The sequence below is a fragment of the Pelodiscus sinensis genome, chromosome 29 (genome assembly GCF_052426305.1).
Source record: "Pelodiscus sinensis isolate ZL-2025 chromosome 29, ASM5242630v1, whole genome shotgun sequence".
Taxonomy (NCBI): domain Eukaryota; kingdom Metazoa; phylum Chordata; order Testudines; family Trionychidae; genus Pelodiscus; species Pelodiscus sinensis.
Genome location: NC_143080.1, coordinates 16,168,242 through 16,188,565, shown reverse-complemented (window position 1 = coordinate 16,188,565; position 20,324 = coordinate 16,168,242). Strand labels below are relative to the sequence as shown.

Below are 20,324 nucleotides of genomic sequence, written 5' to 3'. Positions count from 1 at the left end.
GTCACATACTAGCAACAAACGAATGAAGAAGCAGCAACAAACTAAAGATGCTACTCAGTAAAGAACTTCCAGTAACACATCAATTCACAGTAACTGCAATTGCTCACAGGCAGATTGAATTTTTCCTGTCTGTAAACAGGTAACTAGTTACAAAGTATTCACTCTTGCTCTAGTGTTCTAAGAGCAGATATAGGATGGACAATGTTCCACACACTCCAAGAACCAGACAACCCTAGTCTAATATCGGATGCAACATGCATTCATCTAATCATTTTGCCATTTTCTTTCTGTTAAGTTGACTTTACACACTACTGAATGCCTAGCCCAAATACTGTATGTGATAACTGAAAAGACTGGACTGTGTGTGTAATTCACTTTCAGAAGCAACATAGTAATATCCCTAAACTCACCTTCTAAAAGAACGCTAACTAGCGGAGTGCGGTCACTGTTTTTGGTTTGCTGGACAAGCAGTTCTCCATCTTCCAGAACCCGTGTTACAGGGTCACCCCACTTGATAATGCCATTCATGATGTAACTTGCATAATCCTCCTGGTTGGTTCCAAATGCCTGTGTGTCATAAGATGAAAGAATTGTTCAGCAGGGAGTCTTGTTTGATCAATGGAAAACATGGCAAAGGCCAGTAAACAAAACTAGAGTGACCTGTGTTGTGGTGAGCTTCTTCAATGTAATTACCTAAGATTTTGGTATACACTGTAGCTGAATGATCAGTTAAATGAAAGATTTAGCAGTGATGTGGTACAGTTTGTTTTAAAGGACAATAAAATAAGATATCACTGCCTGTTTAACATAGGATAACCTCTGTAGTCACATACAATATCACCTCTCCCGATGTAAATCACTTGTAGGAATTGAAATCATCTACACTTTACTAAAATACATCAAGTTCTCTGCATCAGAGCCCTAATCCTCCTGCCACTGAATTCAGCATCAAATCTCTCACTCAATTGCAGTGAGATTAGGCTAATGATCAACTAGTGTGTCCTGCCAAGTGGAGGGCCCCCTCCACTGAGGTTGAATAGTATTCAGTTTGATTAAGCCACAGAAATGAGCCATGCTGCAGCATTATACTTGCCCATGTGCACAGATCTGAAGTGGTTGCTATCTGCACTCACCAATTTATTATGTGAATTAAAGGGCCCCACTCACCGGCTTGATATCATTCTCCAGAGAGGTTAAGAAGTCTCCCCTCGTCACCCGCAGACGATCTGCTGTCTCTATATCCACTTCTACTTTGGTGCTGGCCTAATTCAATTACAAGGAAGAGGGTTAACACACAGTCAGTCTCACAGTGCAAGTTACCTCAAGGACCGCGCTGAACATCCTTCTCTGTGTTCAAAGGATTTTGATTCTGTGCTTAATTATAAGCCAATAAAACCTAAAGAAATCTTGTTCAGCACCCCACTTACCACACAACTACTGAACAGTTTTCATCTCCAGTTTGAATCATGGCCATTAGCTAGTTCTCACATCTACGTCAGACAGTGTCTCATTAATATTAGCATTGTATAGGGAGGAAATATTAGCACTGAGGGATGGCGATTGAGGGCCTGACTCTGCATGGTCCTCGCTGACTTACTTGAAGACTCAGAGGAGCTAGTGTTAGAGATGGGATAACTGGAGTTCCCGGCTTCCAGCTCTCTACTCTGACCAGGTTCCCACCCAACCCGATTTTAAAACCCTACATGCTTGGTTGGTAACTTACTGCTTTCCCTATATTTACATCAGATGAAGCATGCCTAAGAGCCTATTTTAATTTAGGACCAAAATGCCTTCCTAAAAACAGTATGATCAGCATTGCTTAAAAGAGCTGAATTCAGCTGGGAAGCCTTATACAGCCTCACATCAAGAACTGTCCCTTCCAGGCAAAGAATGGAGTCCCATTTCTATCTGAACAGCCCCCCAAGCTTTAAAAGGTAGTGAGTAGGGTTCACACATTCCAGACTTGCAGAGCCACTGGGGTCCTTCTCACTCCTTACAAATGGTTTGTCAGGCACAATGAAATGGCCAAGTGACACTGGTGTGCTGTGCTGCCCACGCTGCTGTAACCGTGCATTTTAACTCATGGTCAGCATATTATTGGGGAACAGCCTTCGCAGGCTGTAGAATCTTTTCATCAAACCACGTACAGCTTCTTGCTGCACAATCCCTCCATATTGCCTAGGGTTAGTTGGTGGATCTATAGCACTTGGAAATCGTGACTGCCCGGGGTGGAAATCAGGAGTCATGAGTGAATTTAAAGCAATTTTTCAGGCCTTAACATGATACAGATAGAAGAACTGGTTCTTACTACTGGCATGGCTGCCTGCTGACCCCAAGCAGCAGCAGTTTGCAGATACAAGGAGAAGGGTAAGTACAAATGTGAACTAAATGATTTACTTATAAAGTGGTAAAGTACAAATCAAGTCCATTTCCAATTCTGGGAGCTGCCGGATGTAATCTCCCTGCATCTCCTCCTGTACTTCAATCCTCTGCCCTAGCCCTGAGCCCCCTTCCGTACCCTAATTCCCTCCCACAGCCTGCACCTCTGCCCTCTAATCCAGCCCTGACTCTTCTCCAGCACCCTAACTCCCACCCGGACCCCACCACCATACCCCAACCTCCTGTCATAAGCTCCTTCCTGCCCTCCAAACCCCTTTGCCCCTGCCCACAGCCCCATTCTGTACCCCAACTCCTTCATCCCAAGCACCTCCCCAGAGCCTGCACCCCCAGTTAGGACCCTACCCCTATGTTCTGCCCCAGTTTGGAGCCCCCTTCTGCATCCTGAACCCGAGTTTTGGCCCCACCCCAATTATAAGGGTGCCAACTTTTCTGACCAGATGCTATTACCATTCATGGCAATGCATCCAGTCGGGAAGGCTGGCAACACTAATCCCAAAGAGTTTAGGGGAAACCCTGAGCTTCCCCCCCTCCTCCCACATAGGGCTAAGTTTGGTCTGCAACTGATTTTTTCTGGGGGTCAGTGTCCCCCCAATAGGAGAAAGGTTCCCCATGCCACATTACACAGTAATTTGATTTTACTCACTGTCATCAGGTGATGTGTGTATTGCAACACAACTTTGACAGACTTTGTGGTCCTTTTTATACATTTCCCAAAATAAAAGGTTTTCGTTTTCTATTTGTTACTTAAGGACTAAAAGTTTTCGCTTTCTCTAAACTACCCATATTTTACAGTGAGTGACTTCTGACCCTTACTAAACCATTAATGTGGACAATGACATTTTAAGTGCACCCAGGTGACTGGATGACTCGAGATTAGTATCATTAGTATTTGTGATTCAAAGACTTTTGCTGGGCCCAAATCAAGTTTAGGTGCTGACCATACCTGAAATTCATTACCAACTAAACACCTCATATAGTCTGACTTGAGACTCTTGGCGCAAGAGAAGTTATTGACATGTAGTAAGTACAGGAGTTTCATTTCTGTCTGTGCACATGGAGACAAGGTGGACACATTTGACAAGTCAAATCAATGAATGTTTTCCCTGCCAAAGTCTCAACAGCAAGCCATGAATGTTACCGAATGAGTAGCAAAGTTTTTACAGACAGTACAGGGAATGTCGCTCGGGATGAGTAAAGAACTCCGCATCAGAGATCTTCTGACCAATGTGAATGAATTCACACCAGCAATGCCAGACGTTATTCACCCAAAGATGCTGAAGAAATTAGTTGCAGAAATTCCAGGCCATTGCCAATAATAATGGCAAACTCATAGATGACAGGAGAGGTGCTGGAGAACCGCGGAGACACACTAATGTGGTGCCCCTCTTTAATAAAGGGGAAAAGGAAGAGCCAGGGCAGCCAGCTTGTCTTGAGGAGCTACTAGAGCAAAGCTTAAAGCATTCAATTTGCAAGTACCTGGAAGATGACATACCTAGAGTTACAACAAGGCTTAAGACACAGTCCCACACGATAGCAGAATCATAGAATTATAGGGCTGGAAGAGACTTCAGGACCAAAGCAGGCCCAATCCCAACTAAATCAATCCAGCCAGGGCATTGTCAAGCCGAGACTTAAAAACCTCTAGAGATGGAGATTCCACCACCTCCCTAGGTAACCCATTCCAGTGCTTCACCACCCTCCCATTGAAATAGTTTTCCCCCAATATCCAGCCTAGACCTCCCCCACTTGACACCATTGCTCCTTATTCTGCCACCCATCACGACTGAGAACAGCCTCTCTCCATCCTCTTTGGAACCTCCCTTCAGGAAGTTGAAGGCTGCTCTCAAATCCCCCCTCACTCTTCTCGGATAAGTAAGCATAAGAAATGCAAGCTACCCATGGTACCATGAAATGGATACATGGGTGGCTGAATTGCAAGCAAAGTAACTATTAATGGAATGTTGTCAGATTTCTCAAGTGAGGTTACACAGGGATCTGTCCTGGTTCCAGTGGTGTACAACACTTATTAATGATCTAGATGTAACTATGGAGATCATACTGATCAAATTTGCCTGTGACTCAAAGCTGGGAGAGGGAGGGGAGGATTCCAACCCCTTGGAGGAAAAAGCTAAAATTCAGAGGGATCTTAATAAATTGAAGAACCGGGAAACAGATGACAGAATGAAATCCAACAGACAAATGTCAGGTGCTGTACTTAGGGAAAATGCTAAATTCACTAATGCAGACTGGGGAGTGACTGGCTTGGCAGCACCACTGGATTTGGGAGTTTGGGTGGATCACAACCTGAACCTGAAAAGGATTGCTGCTTCAAAACAAGCAAATATAATGTTTGGTTGTATGAACAGAGGCACAGCATGTAAATCACAGGATGTGACAGTACGGCACTACTCAGCACTGGTTAGGTCCTCAGTTGGAACACTGTCCTGTTCTGGTCACCAAAGTACAGAAGGGATGTACAGAAACTGGAAAAAATCCAGAGGTGAACAACGAAGATGATCAAAGCAATGGAATGCAAGAAAGCTGAAGGAACTCAGTATGTTTAATTTAGAACAGAGGAGATTAAGGAGGAGGGGATATGATAGTGACCTTCAGACACTTGAAAGACTGCTCTAAAATTGGAGAAAAAATTGTTCTTGCTTGCCACAGAGGGGAGGACAATAGGGAATGGGTTCAAACTCCAGCACGGCAAATTTAGACTAAAGAACAAGAAAAACTTTCTAACTATAAGAACAGGAAGCCAATGGAACAGATTTGCTGAGGGACGTTGTGGAAAATCCTTGACTGGAGACTTCAAAAGTAGCCTGTGTGGCCATTTAATCTTAGCTGGTTTAGACACAACAAATCCTACATGTTGGCAGGGGATTAAACTAGATGGCTCTTCTGATCCTATCATTCTAATGATAGCCCAATATTTCTCTAGTACACTACGAAAAATGCAGAATGGTTTTAATGATGGAATGTTTCTTCTGACAAAAATACCCACAAAGCAGAACAAATATTTCTCTTCTTTTTACATTTAAAAAGCAATGAGTGGAGATTTTACATGCAAAAGCACAACAAATGTCATCAAATTGGTAACAAATGCAATGGCAGTAATGGCCCATGTCAAGGTCAAACTAGGGATGTTATATTTCGATTAATCAGCTAATCAGGTAGTCGATGGAATTTCCATTGACTACTCAATTAGTCAATAAGGGGGGAACTTGCTATCCCACTGCGCCTCTCCCTTTGAAATGTACAAGAGGCACACTCGGCTCTTGTACCTCTCAAAGGGAGAGAGGTAGCGGGAACCACGCCAAGAGCAAAGCAGTCCCCACTGGCGTGGGGTTCCCCTCTGTGCCTCTTCCTTTGAAATGTACATGAGTCGCAAGCGGCTTGTGTACATTCCAAAGGGAGAGAAGCAGCAGTGCGACCGGCACGAGCAGGACTGTATCAATCCCCGCTAGCCTCTGCATCCCCTGCCCACTGTGCAGACGGTGCTGGGGGTGGGGACCGATTTTTGAGCTGGCTTTCCCCAGCACCGGCTCGTACTCCCCACCCTTGCTGCCTCTCTGACAGAGACAGCAAGGTGGGGGGAAGCAACTAGTCAAGTTCCTACTTGACTACCGGATAAGCATTTGCTTATTGGGTAGTCGACTAGTCACTTACGTCCCTAGGCCAAACCTTCCTTCAAAGAAGCCCACTCTTGCCAATTATGCAGCTCAATATTGAGAGCTTATTGTAAACTGCAATTATATATCAATGATTTTGAGGACTTAACTCTGATGTGATTGTTCTGAAAGAAACACACCTGGAGAGTGAAGATCAATAACTAAAGATCAAACTGTACTGGACTCTGTGGTGATCAGAGGGTTTGATAAACCAGAGAGCACCATTATCCAGCTCACCACCAGTGCTTTTAGGCCTACTACTATCGGCATTGCCGTAGGCTTCAGAAAAGCATTCACTCGTTGCTGGACAGGAGAGAGCAAGGCACTCTTCCAGCAATATCACACCAACAAAACCCCCAGCACTTTAATACAGGATTGAGTTAAAGAGAATATTCACAAACTACAAGAACTTGACAAAATTAACTTCAGAGAGGCTCATCTGACATCAAGCATACTAAGTTAATCAACCTTCAGGAGGGGTTGATTAGCTTTGCACACTGTGGCAGAGCAAAGAAGCATGGAGTGTATAATGAATAGACTCTATGGGCATTTCTCCTTAGTAAGCTCCAAACCCTGGATCTGGCCCCTGAGGTTTAGCGCGCACCCCCCCCCCCCCGCCAAGGCATTAGGAAGCCTGTGCTGGCACTTCAGCCTTCCTGCTGCCCCACCACTGAGCTGGAGCACACAAGATCTACTAGGCAGTACCCTCTAGACACTCATCTGTGTGCAAGAGGAATGTGAGGAGAGTCTTTCTTCTCATTCAGGGTGCCACTTTTTTCCTTCCCACTTGTGTGCAGCCCCCAACTGATTTTTCTGTTGGTCAGTGGCCTCCAACCCAAAATTCTCCACCCCGAGTTTAAAAGCACTGTGTCAAGAAGTGTTTTGAACGAGAAATTTTAAGTAGCAAATATCCGATGTTTAGTTATGAACTCATTTTTTTCCCCGATTGACTTCAAGTCCTTCCCCTTGCATCTATTTTCCAACCAAGTTAATAATAATAAAAACATGCATAACTCTGCAGCCCTCTCCACACATACTGGCCTGAACAGAACCCACTCAAGTACCTACCACCCCAGTCTTCCCTAACAGTTCAACGAGTTTAAAAGCTTTAACTATGTGGTGATGAAATAAGAGTTTCAGGGAGGTTACACTGGCAAAGTGATAAGGTACAGCCGGAGACATTGCTTTGATCCTATCTGGACCACTGTGAGAGACAAGGAAGAGAAAAGTTGCTGACACCTCACTGAAACTGGTTTGTTGCTCTCACTGATGGTACTGAGCAAGCTATCAGCCTCTTTCTAACCTGGTACTTGACAACATGGAAGGAGGTGAGCAAGCAGATGTTTTAATAGACACATAACTGCAGATATTTCACAACTGCAATGAAGGGGTCTTAATGGCAGTACAAAAGTCAATAGTGGTGAAGCAACAAAACCTTACCCATATGCATGGAAAATGCAGTTCTGTTGCGCTGCCATCTCATTTTACAGTATTACAAGGCTTTCTTTGGATAAAAAATGTAAGCAAGGCTGATAAGTCAGAAAGGTGCAGCAGAATGTAAGAATTAATGCAAGAGATCAATGGACTAAAAGTATTTGTAGTAATATGTAATGTGTTTGAACTGGACCCTTAGGGTAGATTTCACCATACATGGAATTTTGTAAAATATTTGTGCATTTATGTCACTTTCTGAAAATACACAGCATTGCTGATGTGATCAGGGAGCAACTCTTGCAAATACAGCCATCAAAAATACTAACAATGACCTCCACCTCTGAAACAATTCTATGAACATCACACCAGCTACTCTCAGGCTCAAGACAACTGCCGAGCAGGATGAGAAAATTATTAGAGCAGGTAAAAATGCCGGTGCATCTGCAGAGATCATAGCAGAATTGCTGGTACTCAGCTGCAAGGTTATAGTTCCAAAAAGAAATCAGACCCTTCAAATGCCTCTTACTGAAGTGCTTTTGCATCTCACTTCTGCAAGCTTTAGGTGTCTCTAAACAATAGATTAATGTGTCAAAGTGACCTGACAATAGTTCAAGAAAAACATCTCTGGGAGATGAATCTGAGAAAACTATACTGGAAGATCAGGCCTTCTAAAAATACCAACTGCTTTTCAAGACCTGAAGAAGAGCTGTCCATTTGAGTCTCTCACCAATAGACATTGATCCAACAAAAGATATTACCTCACCCACCTTGTCTCTCACTGCTTGAATGGCCATTTATATTCCCTTTCTGCCTACTAATTCACAGCTTGAGAATCCTTTGACAAAGAACATACATATGTGCCAGACTGAAACAGACTACATGGGGTACATCTAGACTACAGGCTTTTGTCGACAGAAGTTTTGTTGACAGATACTGTCAACAAAGCTTCTGTCGACAAAGTGTCTAGACTACATCCAGTTCTGTCGACAAAGCAAGCCACTTTGTCAACATGACAGTGTAGACACAAAGGACAGTAATGCCTTCTGTCAACAGAACTCTGTCAACAAAAGGCGTTATTCCTCGTAGAATGAGGTTTACAGCCGTCGACAAAACTGCTGACTTCTGTCGACAGGACTCAGCGCAGGTATAGTTTTGTCAACAAAAGTCCACTTTTGTTGACAAAATCCATTAGTCTAGACACACCCTTGTGTCACAGATAACTTTAGAAAGTTCTCTCTGAAGACACAATTTGCAACCTTCATGAGAACTACTTGGACTTGTGCAGAATAACTTACCAATAACTTAAATAATTCAGCCCTAAACTAAGGATGACTACATAGATCAGCTATATTTGAGTGATAAAGAACAACTAAACGTAAACATAACCTGTCTAAAAATACAACTTACATTTCATGCTGATATATTTTTTTTTATTCAAAAAAGGAAAACCTGTCAACACCCTTGCTTTAGCATGGAGATATCCAGTCTCAGGGGTTAGAGCTGTATTGATGAGGGAAATGAATTAAAAATGATCTAATGAGTCCTTTATTTTATTCTCTTTATGCTCTGTAGTCATAAAGCTAATTGCAGGTTCTAATACACTAGAGGTGTGGAAACATTTTTGGATTGGGGGCCACTGACCCATAAAAAACAGCTGGGGGCCACACAGACGTGAAAAGCAAAACAAATAAACGATCAACCAACCAACCTATTCTCAGTGATGTGTACGCTGACCGAGAAGGAGAAAGACACTCCCCACGTGCTCCTCGGATTCCAGATCCTGGGGGCCCCAGATTAGTAGATTTCGTGTGCTCCAGCCCCATGATGGGGCAACAGTGGGAGTGGGGGGCTCGAGTGCTAGGGTGGGGGTGGAGGGCAGAATGAGCTTCAGGGGCCAGATCCAGGCAAGCCGGTGGCCGCATCCAGCCCCCCAGGCCTGAGGTTCCCCACCCCTCACCATACACTTTCTAATACACTCTCTGTTGTTACCAATTACAAGCTAGTTGATGCTGTTCTAAACCCATAGTGTAACCCCCAAACAGTTTGACCCAATAAAGTCTCAATTTATTCCACTAATTCAACCTCAATTCCACTTCAATTGAACACCAAATATGAAGAAACCCACTGAAATTCCCTCTCTTCCCACGCACTCACACTAAAAATAATGGACTGCTAATGCTTTTTATAACTCTGAAATTTAAGGAAACTCCTCAATGGGTTCTGAGATTTTAGCTTGTTCTGACTGGATTAATAGAGGGCGCCTCTTTTTTCCATTCAACAGAGCAATTCCAATAGAGGTGCATGACTAACACAACCCAGATCCCTTCCCTGACTAATAACCAAAGGATTTGTTTAGCTTACATGTAAGATGGTTTCTAAGAATTACATCTTTTTTTCATTTCTATTTAAAGATAAATGGGCTTTTAAACACTTTAGTTTCCTTCTAAAACTCAGCACAGTATGCACTAATGCAAAAGGCTCTCCCTTTTGCATTATATTCACACCATCTCCTGGTCACTCTAGCAAAGAGGCTGTGTCTTTCAACTACATCTGTATGAGCTAATAAATCTGTATTTCAACACTATCAAATATCAAATGGTGCTTTTTACATTCTGGTTAATCTCCTTACCTTCTTAAGCTGACATTTCAGGATCCTTATAATCTCTCTAGTTAAATGCATAATGACCTTCATAAATGACAAACACTGCGAGGACAGAGCTTCTTCCTTTCATTCTGAAACCCTATATGAGGAGACCATTTGTAAACCCATTATGGATACTGCAGAGCAAAATTCATTGTGGTCCTATTCTGAAATGGAACACCGTATGAAAAAGGAATCTGCTGATTTTAATGACTACAGTAAGCTTTTACCACTGTTTATACTCGTAAGAGCAGTACAATTTGTGGAGAAGTGGGCTGGATTACACTCCTCATGCATCATCAGAATTGTTTATTAATTTTCTATCACAGTTATACTTGTGTAGGTCCACCGTCAACAGGACTGCACAAATGTCTCTGAGGGCCTAGTCTGGCCTCTGGAACCTTTAATACTGATGGTGCACTGTAGCCAGACAGGAACCCCCCTTGTAACATCCATTTTTGCTTGCCTGGAGCATACAGGGCACACAGAGCAGAAGGCCCAGGCTGTGTGACCATGAATGGCTGTAAACAGAGATACGCCAATTGCTGACCAAGAGGCTGCCAAGGAGTGTCCTTGACTCAAACCCATATTGATACGAACACACATCCGTCCGCGGGGGGAGGAATCTCTCGCCCAGTAAAAAAAATGTCTAGTACTCACAATTTAGTTATCTCTCTTGCAAGTGTAAATTAACTTGAAACTTGCTTGTAAGAACTGGCGCCACAAAACGGACCAGTACAATTTGGCATCTTAGATAAGAAAGAGGATACGGACCCCCAGGGGTATATAGATGGGTCCAGCAGCACATTTTCTCTGAGTGTCAATCTACCATCTATCTGCTGGTCGGGTTTGGTGTTTGATCTCCCGAGGTTCCAGAGGGGACGCTCACCTCGTATTCGTCTTTCCTAGGAATTGAGAGACCGGCCCTGGCCTGACACGCTGGAGTCGAGAGGCACAGAAAGGGGTAAAAATTGTACCTGGATGTGGTCCTTTGTTTAAGTATATATATACATAGTGTTAGAGCTCTTTAAAGATTAAGCTGTCACTTGGTACTATTATTTCTATTTTCTATATTTTCTTTGTAACCATTTTTAAAATCTGTATTTGTTAACAGTTAAGAAAGAGAGCAATAGCCATTGTAACCATATGCTTTTATAAGTCTTTTAATAAACCTGTAACTGTTTAAGCTTTAACCTGACTCCTTCAGTTGCTGTAATAGAACCAAGCACAATTTAAAAACTTCAGCCGGTCATAAAGGGACAGACATAGGGAGAGCTTGGGCGTTTGGATCTGTGTCACTCCCAGGTGACAAGATCCGTTGGGGCACCTTTTCAGCCTTTCCTAGGCTGCCCGCTGCGAAGGAACTTTGTGTTCTAGCAGCTAAAATCTAAGGTGTAATAAGCTCTTCCTATAAAGGGGCGTCTGTAGGCCTGCTGGCCACCCTCTGCGACGGGACCCCGGTCCTAGCAATAAAGACACGGACGTTAAACCTTTTCTCGGAAACATACACACACACACTGCCCTGACCGTCGGCTGACATGCACAAGGAACCCAGAAGCCAGTTTGCATCTTAGATCCCACTGGAGTCTGAAGATCTCACATCTGTTGGGGATGGTGAGGGGACAACTTTCTTATCAACTGAGCTTTTGACTGCTGAATCAGTGACACACAAATAACATGGAACCCTATAAAAGCAAATGTGGTCAAAATAAAATTACTATGAGGTGGGTGCACAACTGGTTGAAAGTCCATACTCAAAATGTAGTTATCGATGGTTTGCTTCCAAACTAGAAGGACCTAGCTAGTAGGTTCCCAAATGAGCCAATCTTGATTCCGATACATTCAATATTTAAATTAACTACAGACGGTCCCCGAAATGCAAACGGTCAACTTACGACCATTCACAATTACGACCGAAGCTGCCGTAAATGGTGGACCCCGAGCTACGAATACGATCTGCGCTTACGAACAGCGCGGTCGCGTGTAACTCTGTGGGGTCCGACTTACGAACGAACCGAGTTATGACCAATTGCTTGGCCTGTAACCGGTTAAGTCGGGAAGAGGCTGTAATTGGATAATGGAAGAGAGAGTGAAATGTAATAAAGATTAAGTGCACAGTACTTGACTTAGGAAGGAAAAATCAAATACCCTACTACAGAATGGTAAATAGCTGCCTAGGGAGTAGTATAGCTAAAAAAGACTAGGGATTATAGTGGATCCCAAACTGAATGAGTCAACAATGTCATGCACTTGCAAAAAAGTCTAATATCATTCTGGAGCATATTAACAGGAGTGTCATAGTAAAACACAGAAGTTTTTTGTCCTGCACTATTACTGGGGAGGCCTCTGCTACAGTACTGTGTCCAGTTCTGGGTGCTATACTGCACTACAGATGTGGACATTACGAAAGGAGTCCACAAAAATTATACAAGTTTCAGAAAACCTGAGCTACACAAAAAAAAAAAGTTTAAAAACTGGGCATGTTTAGTCTTGAGAAAAGCAGTCAGAGGGCATTTGTCAAGGGATGTTACAACAAGAATGGGGATCAGCTGAAGGTAGGACAGAAAGCAATGGGGTTAAGCTGCAGCAAGGGAAGTTTACCTTTCGTATTAGGAAAAACTTTATAACTATAAGGGTGCGTCTAGACTGGCAAGATTTTGCACAAAAACGGCCGCTTTTGCGCAAAAACTTGCCAGCTGTCTACACTGGCCGCTTGAATTTGCTCAAGAGCACTGATGTTCTAATGTAAGAATTCAGTGCTTCTTGCGCAAATACTTTGACGCTCCCGCTCAGGGATAAGCCCTCTTGCGCAAGAATACTTGCGCAAGAGGGCCAGTGTAGACAGGCACCTTAATTTTTTGCGCAAGAAAGCCCGATGGCTAAAATGGCCATCGGAGCTTTCTTGCGCAAAAGCGCGTCTAGATTGGGCACTGATGCTTTTGCGCAAAAGCACTTTAAAGTATTTCCGCAAAATCATGCCAGTCTAGATGCAGCCTAAGGGTAATTAAGCTCTAGATTAGGTTAAAGTAGGAGGTTTGAAGAACAGGTTAGACAAACTTCTCTCAGGGATTATCTAGATTTATTTGGTCCTGTCACAATATAGGATGCTGGACAAGATAACTTCTCAACGTTCCTTCCGGCCCTACATTTCTGTGATTTTAGAATCACAGAATACTAGGACTGGAAGGGACCTTGAGAGGTCATCGAGTTCAGTCCCCTGCCCTCGTGGCAGGATCAAATACTGTCTAGACCAGTGGTCCCCAACGTGGTGCCCATGGGGGCCATGGCGCCCACCAGGGCTTTTATTTGTGCCCGCCAAATGATCTGGGCCAGCCCCGCCCCCGGGTGCGCGGCGCATGTACGGTGCCAGCCCCAGGCGCTTGGCACATGAGCAGCCCCGCCCCTAGACGCCCGGCAGCCCCGAAAGGTTGGGGACCACTGGTCTAGACCATCCCTGATAGACATTTATCTAACTTACTCTTAAATATCTCCAGAGATGGAGATTCCACAACCTCCTTGGGCAATTTATTCCAGTGTTTGACCACCCTGACAGTTAGGAACTTTTTCCCAATGTCCAACCTAAACCTCCCTTGCTGCAGTTTAAGGCCATTGCTTCTTGTGCTATCCTCTGAGGCCAAGATGAACAAGTTTTCTCCCTCCTCCTCAAGACATCCTTTTAGATACCTGAAAACTGCTATCATGTCCCCCCTCAGTCTTCTCTTTTCTAAACTAAACAAACCCAGTTCTTTCAGCCTTCCCTCCTAGGTCATGTTCTCTAGACCTTTAATCATTCTTGTTGCTCTTTTCTGGACCCTCTCCAATTTCTCCACATCTTTCTTGAAATGCGATGCCCAGAACTGGACACAATACTCCAACTGAGGCCTAACTAGTGCAGAGTAAAGCAGAAGAATGACTTCTCGTGTCTTGCTCACAACACACCTGTTAATGCATCTCAGAATCATGTTTGCTTTTTTTGCAGCAGCGTCACACTGCTGTCTCATATTCAGCTTGTGGTCCACTATGATCCCTTGATCCCTTTCTGCAGTACTCCTTCCTAGACAGTCGCTTCTCATTCTGTGTGTGTGAAACTGATTGTTCCTTCCTAAGTGGAGCACTTTGCATTTGTCTTTATTAAACTTCATGACAGGATCAAGCACCATCTAGATTAGGGCTGGGCAAAATATGGCCAGGGTGCCGGATCCGGCCTTCAAGCCACCGGATCCGGATCCGGCCTTCAAGCAGCTGTCACCGTTTAAAGTGCTGTACCTTTGTGTGTGTGTTCTGCAGGGAGGGAGGAAGCTTCATGTGATCTCCCTGCCCCAAGCTCAATCCTCAGCCCCATTGGCCTAAAACAACCGGCCAATAAAAACTGAGAGCCACGTGGAGGGAACAGCCTGTATATTCAAGCAGTCTGGGGCTGCACTGGGCAGGGAACCCAGCCTGGTTTGAGGGTGCTATAGGGTTTCTGGCTTAGGTAAGCACCTCCCATCCAGAGCCTGCCTCTGGCACCCATACCCCTCTTTCACCCCAACTCCCTCCCGCAGGACACCATTCAAACCCTCTGCACCCCTCCTGCCCCTGGTCATAACTCCCTCCCAGACCCTGACTGCCTCCAGCTAGGGATGATAAATATTGGTTAACTGACAAGTCGAGTAACCTCATGAATTCTTATCTGTTAGTCAACGATTCTGTAGTCCCAAGGGACAGGGTTGGCAGCCAGTACACTCTGGGCCCACGCCCGAGAAGTCTCCTGCCACTCCGCACAGGGTGCCAGATGGGAGCTGGTCTGCAAGGAGAGCCAGTTCAAAACCAGCTCCCCTCACAGACCAGCTGCCTGTCATCCTATGCTGCTGCCTCTGATACAGCTGCAGCAGAGCAGGGTGGCAGCAGTCCCTGTCTGGGGTGGGGGCAGGGAGAAAAGCGTGTAGTCTACAGCATTAACCTATAAGCTTTTGCTTATTGGATAATCAGTTAATTGACTACACTATTACATCCCTACCTTCTACACCTCCCCCAGGCCAGAGTCCTCTCCTGTACCCAAGCACCCTCCCAGAACCTACCCCCTATTCCCTTGCCACAGCTCACAACCCCCTCCTTTACCCAGATACCCACACAATCTCCTGCACCCCAGTCCTGTACTCTGTGCGCCATTCTGTACTCAGTCTCCATCTAAGACCCCACAACCCCTCCATAGAAAAGTGTGGCCCTTGAACACTTATCAAAATCTTGAAGTTCCTTCGGCAATTTATTCCAGTGTTTAACCACCCTGACAGTTAAGTTTTTCCTAATGTTCAACCTAAATTTCCCTTGCTGCAATTTAAGCACATTGCTTCTTGTTCTATCATTAGAGGTCAAGGAGAATAATTTTCTCCCTCCTCCTTGTAACACCTTTTTAAGTACTCGAAAGCTGATATCATATCCTCTCTCAGTCTTCTCCTTTCTAAACGAAAGAAACCCAATTCTTTCAGCCTTCCCTCATCGGTCATATTTTCTAGACCTTTAATGCTTTTAGTTGCTCTTCTCTGGACCTTCTCCAATTTCTCCACATCTTTCCTGAAATGTGCCCAGAACTGGACACAATGCTCCAACTGAGGCCTAACCAGTGCACAGTAGAGCAGAAGAATGATTTCTCATGTCTTGCTCACAACACTCCTGTTAATGCAGCCCAGAAACATGTTTGCTGCCTTTTTTTTTTTTGGGCAACTGTGTCACAATGCTGAATCATATTTAGCTTGTGGTCCACTATGACCTTTAGATCCCTTTCTGCAGTACTCCTTCCTAGATAGTAACGTCCCATTCTGTACGTGTGAAACTGTTCCTCCCTAAGTGGAGTACTTTGCATTTGTCCATACTGAACTTCATCCTATTAACCTCAGACCATTTCTCAAGTTTTTCCAGGTCATTTTGAATTATGACCCTATATGCCAAACAACTGTGTCCTTAATACCCTTCCTCTATTGCCTACGAGCTGCTGCTCACATGGAATGTAACATATGCCCTGTCTGGAGACTCCACACTGCCATCAGTGTGCCTCTGCCTCCTCCAGAAACGAAGGTGGGGTAAGTGGGTAAGCACCTAAGCAATTGTCACCTAGGCTGCTCCATAAGAAGCAGGGGGCACTCTGTTTGCAGCCATCCAAACTCAATCAATTCATGCTTCTTTACCCTCCAGTAACTGTCATTCTTCTAGACGTTGTTAGCATGCCCCTTATGTACATGAAATTGGAGTTTTGAATTGCATGTGCATAAGGGCTGCACAGCCGTGTGAGATTATGAAGGATGGAGCAACTGCATCCCCCTCTCTCCCCAGTATGGAGCCTCCATACAGGGCATAGGTTACATTCCATGTGAGCAATCTGAAGCCCTCCAGGACACCAAAAGCAGGGGGAAGGCTGTAGGATGCATACTGACTACAACTCCTCGGAGAAGGACAGTTATGTAGGATAAGCAACCAATCTCTCTTCAAGAACATGTCACAATGGATCATACTGCAAGCAACTTGCCAAGACGCACCTTCTATAGATGAACTTAAAAAACAACAAATGGTCTGGTAGCACTTTAGAGACTAACAAAACATGTAGATGGGATCATGAGCTTTCCATTTGTTATGTTTTAAGTTTATCCTCTACAGACTAACACGGCTACCCCCTGAAGCTTATTCTATAGATAGTGAGATGAGAAGCATCAGTCAAACAATTTTATACTGTTCCCCTGAACTCAGCATCTGGTCCCTATAGCTAAGTCCAACACAATGTCTACAAAGCTTAGGGGGCTAATTCTACAATGCAGCATTCAGAAACTGACATTTCTCAAGCTCTAATGGAGGATGCTGCTTAAATTCTAATGGAATATCAATGTTCCGCAGGAGAAGCACATCAGCCAATTGGTAATGCAGTCAGATATAATGTGTTACCCACTTAACAGATTTTATCTGTAATGAAACAGCCTGGCCTTTGGAATGGCTGGCTACAGGAGGAAATAAATGGGGAGGCAGCTGGAAAGGTTTGGTTCTGTAAATGCAGTAGAAGTAGTGCAACCCAGATGAGTTAACTGATTGTTTCAGGTGGAATTCTGAGACCACCTCAGGAAAAAACTTACGGTGAAGTTTCAACATAATCTTGTCTCTGCCACCTACTGTGTAGGGAGGGCAAGTCATGAGAATTTGAAATTCACTTGCTCTCCTAGGTGATGCATTAGCAGCTAGGGAAACTGTCCAGAGGAAGCATTCTAAATACGTTCAAACAGGGTCCCATAATTATCAAGAATGCAATACTGCGGTCCCAAACAGAAGCAGGTTCTCTGACTAGTGGATAAGTATGAAGCAGGCCCTTCAGGAACAACAATACTGTCAAGAAAGAAACAATACCATCAAGAGAGAGAAAACTGAACACAAGACTGAGCAGAAGTGTCTAGGTGGATGGCAAGTTGGGAGGTGAAGCCTAATGGAGCTGAATGGAAGCCGGAGTGTTTTAAATGCAGCAAGTAGTCAAGGATCTTCAGTACCATAGCCTTCACAAGGTCTAGGCTATATTGGGCCCGATATTGAGAACGTCTTCCATTGTGAACAAGTCCTTCTGGTGGATGTCTTCCTACATTTGTTCAGGACCTCATGACTTGTCCAGAGAAGTCACTGTCCATGGTACTAAAACTGCCAACAACCAGACTGTCAGGGACAGGGGCTTCAGGTTTGGACAGAGTATTTGGCCACAGTGTTGTGAGACCAGGTCTGGGTAGTCTGGGAGCTGGCTCAGCAACTGAATGGGCAAGGCAGGTGTTTCAGCCACAACAGCCTTGGCCAGATGGGATACATGAGCATGATACTGGCTCTGTGTTATTACACTCTGGCAGTCCAAGTGTCCAAGATAAACTTAACAAATGGTCTGGTAGCACTTTAGAGACTGACAAAACATGTAGATGAGATCATGAGCTTTCGTGAGCACAGCCCGCAGCCCACTCGCCATGCCCACGAAAGCTCATGTTTTTTTAGTTTATAAAGTGCTACCAGACCATTTGTTGTTGTTTGAGTTCATGCTGTACAGACTAACTCGGCTCCCCATGAAGCTTCCAAGTGTCCAAGGTTTATGGCCCCATCAGGAACAAAAGTTCTGACACTTGGTGTGCTCTTGGCTGTGGTGTTTGCCTGAGTGCATGCGCTCCCTAAACAGATTATAATGTAGCCCCCATCACTCTTCCAACACAGGGAGCATATCATCTTAAGGAGCTGACAGAGGAGGTATCTGAGCCTTTAGCTATCATCTTTGGAAAATCATGGAAGACAGGAGAGATTCCAGAAGATTGGAAAAGGGGAAATCTAATGCCCATCTATAAAAAGGGAAATAAAAACAACCCAGGAAACTACAGACCAGTCAGTTTAACTTCTGTGCCAGGAAAAATAAATGGAGCAAGTAATTAAGGAAATCATCTGCAAACACTCGGAAAATAATAAGGTGATAGGGAACAGCCAGCATGGATGTGTAAAGAACAAATCATGTCAAACCAATCTGATAGCTTTCTTTGATAAGATAACGAGTCTTGTGGATAAGGGAGAAGTGGTGGATGTGGTATACCTAGACTTTAGTAAGGCATTTGATATGGTATCGCATGATATTCTTATCAATAAATTAGGGAAATACAACTTAGATGGGGCTACTATAAGGTGGGTGCGTAACTGGCTGGATAACCATTCCCAGAGAGTAGTTATTAATGGTTCACAATCCTTCTGGAAAGGAGTAACAAGTGGTGTTCCACAGGGGTCTGGTTTTGGGACTGGTTCTGTTCAATATCTTCATCAGCAATTTAGATATCGGCAGGGCTCGACAATCTATGTAATCTACTCGCCCGTGGTGAGTAGATTACATCCCGGAAGAGCCAGGTTTGGGTGATCTGAGCATGCGAGCCCTGGATATTGGCATAGAGAGGACATTTATTAAGTTTGCAGATGATCCCAAGCTTGGAGGGGTTGCAAATGCTTTGGAAGATAGGATCATAATTCAAAATGATCTGGACAAATTGGAGAAAAGGTCTGAGGTAAACAGGATGAAGCTTAATAAAGACAAATGCAAAGTGCTCCACTTAGGAAGGAACAATTAGTTTCACACATACAGAATGGGAAGCGACTGTCTAGGAAGGAGCACGGCAGAAAGGGATCTAGGGGTTATAGTGGACCACAAGCTAAATATGAATCAACAGTGTGACACTGTTGCAAAAAAAGCAAACATGATTCTGGGATGCATTAACAAGTGTGTTGTGAGCAAGACACGAGAAGTCATTCTTCCACTCTACTCTGTGCTGGTTAGGCCTCAGTTGGAGTACTGTATCAGAGGGGTAGCCGTGTTAGTTTGAATCTGCAAAAGCGACAAGGAGTCCTGTGGCACCTTGTAGACTAACATATATTGGAGCATAAGCATATGCTTTCATGAGCAAAGACCCACTTCGTCAGATAATTGTGACAAAGTGGGTCTTTGCCCACGAAAGCTTATGCTTATGCTCCAATACATCTGTTAGTCTATAAGGTGCCACAGGACTCCTTGTCACAGTTGGAGTATTGTGTCCAGTTCTGGGCGCCACATTTCAAGAAACATGTGGAGAAACTGGAGAAGGTCCAGAGAAGAGCAACAAGAATGATTAAAGGTCTAGAGAACATGACCTATGAAGGAAGACTGAAAGAATTGGGCTTGTTTAGTTTGGAAAAGAGAAGATTGAGAGGGGACATGATAGCGGTTTTCAGGTATTTAAAAGGGTGTCACAAGGAGGAGGGAGAAAACTTGTTCTTCCTGGCCTCTGAAGATAGAGCAAGAAGCAATGGGCTTAAACTGCAGCAAGGGAGGTTTAGGTTGGATATTAGGACAAAGTTCCTAGCTGTCAGCGTGGTTAAACACTGGAATAAATTGCTTGGGTGGTTGTGGAATCTCCATCTCTGCAGATATTTAAGAGTAGGTTAGATAAATGTCTATCAGGGATGGTCTAGACAGTCCTGGGTCCTGCCATGAGGGCAGGGGACTGGACTCGATGACTCTCGAGGTCCTTTTCAGTCCTAGTGTTCTGTGATTCTCTCTCTGCTGCTGAAGAGATCCACCCTTCAAAGGGGTGTTCCTCTTGGCCAGTTTGCACCTCCTTTGAGATGCCCAATGCTGGCAGCCATGAGGACCTCTTTCTGGTGCTGACAGAGACACTGATCTC

At 44.3% G+C, this 20,324-nt stretch overlaps 1 protein-coding gene across 3 annotated transcripts in view; it reads right to left on the bottom strand.

The window, feature by feature from the left end:
* The window catches only part of NSF (N-ethylmaleimide sensitive factor, vesicle fusing ATPase), a 162,543-nt gene that overhangs the window by 43,984 nt on the left and 98,235 nt on the right, over positions 1–20,324 (bottom strand). For all 3 annotated transcript variants that reach the window (XM_075911369.2, XM_075911370.2, XM_025181455.3), the window contains exons 13-14: positions 1,168–1,263; positions 411–567 (exon numbers count right to left, since the gene is read on the bottom strand). In XM_075911369.2, the coding sequence (XP_075767484.1) occupies positions 411–567; positions 1,168–1,263 (253 nt within the window). The remainder of the gene's footprint in view (positions 1–410; positions 568–1,167; positions 1,264–20,324) is intronic.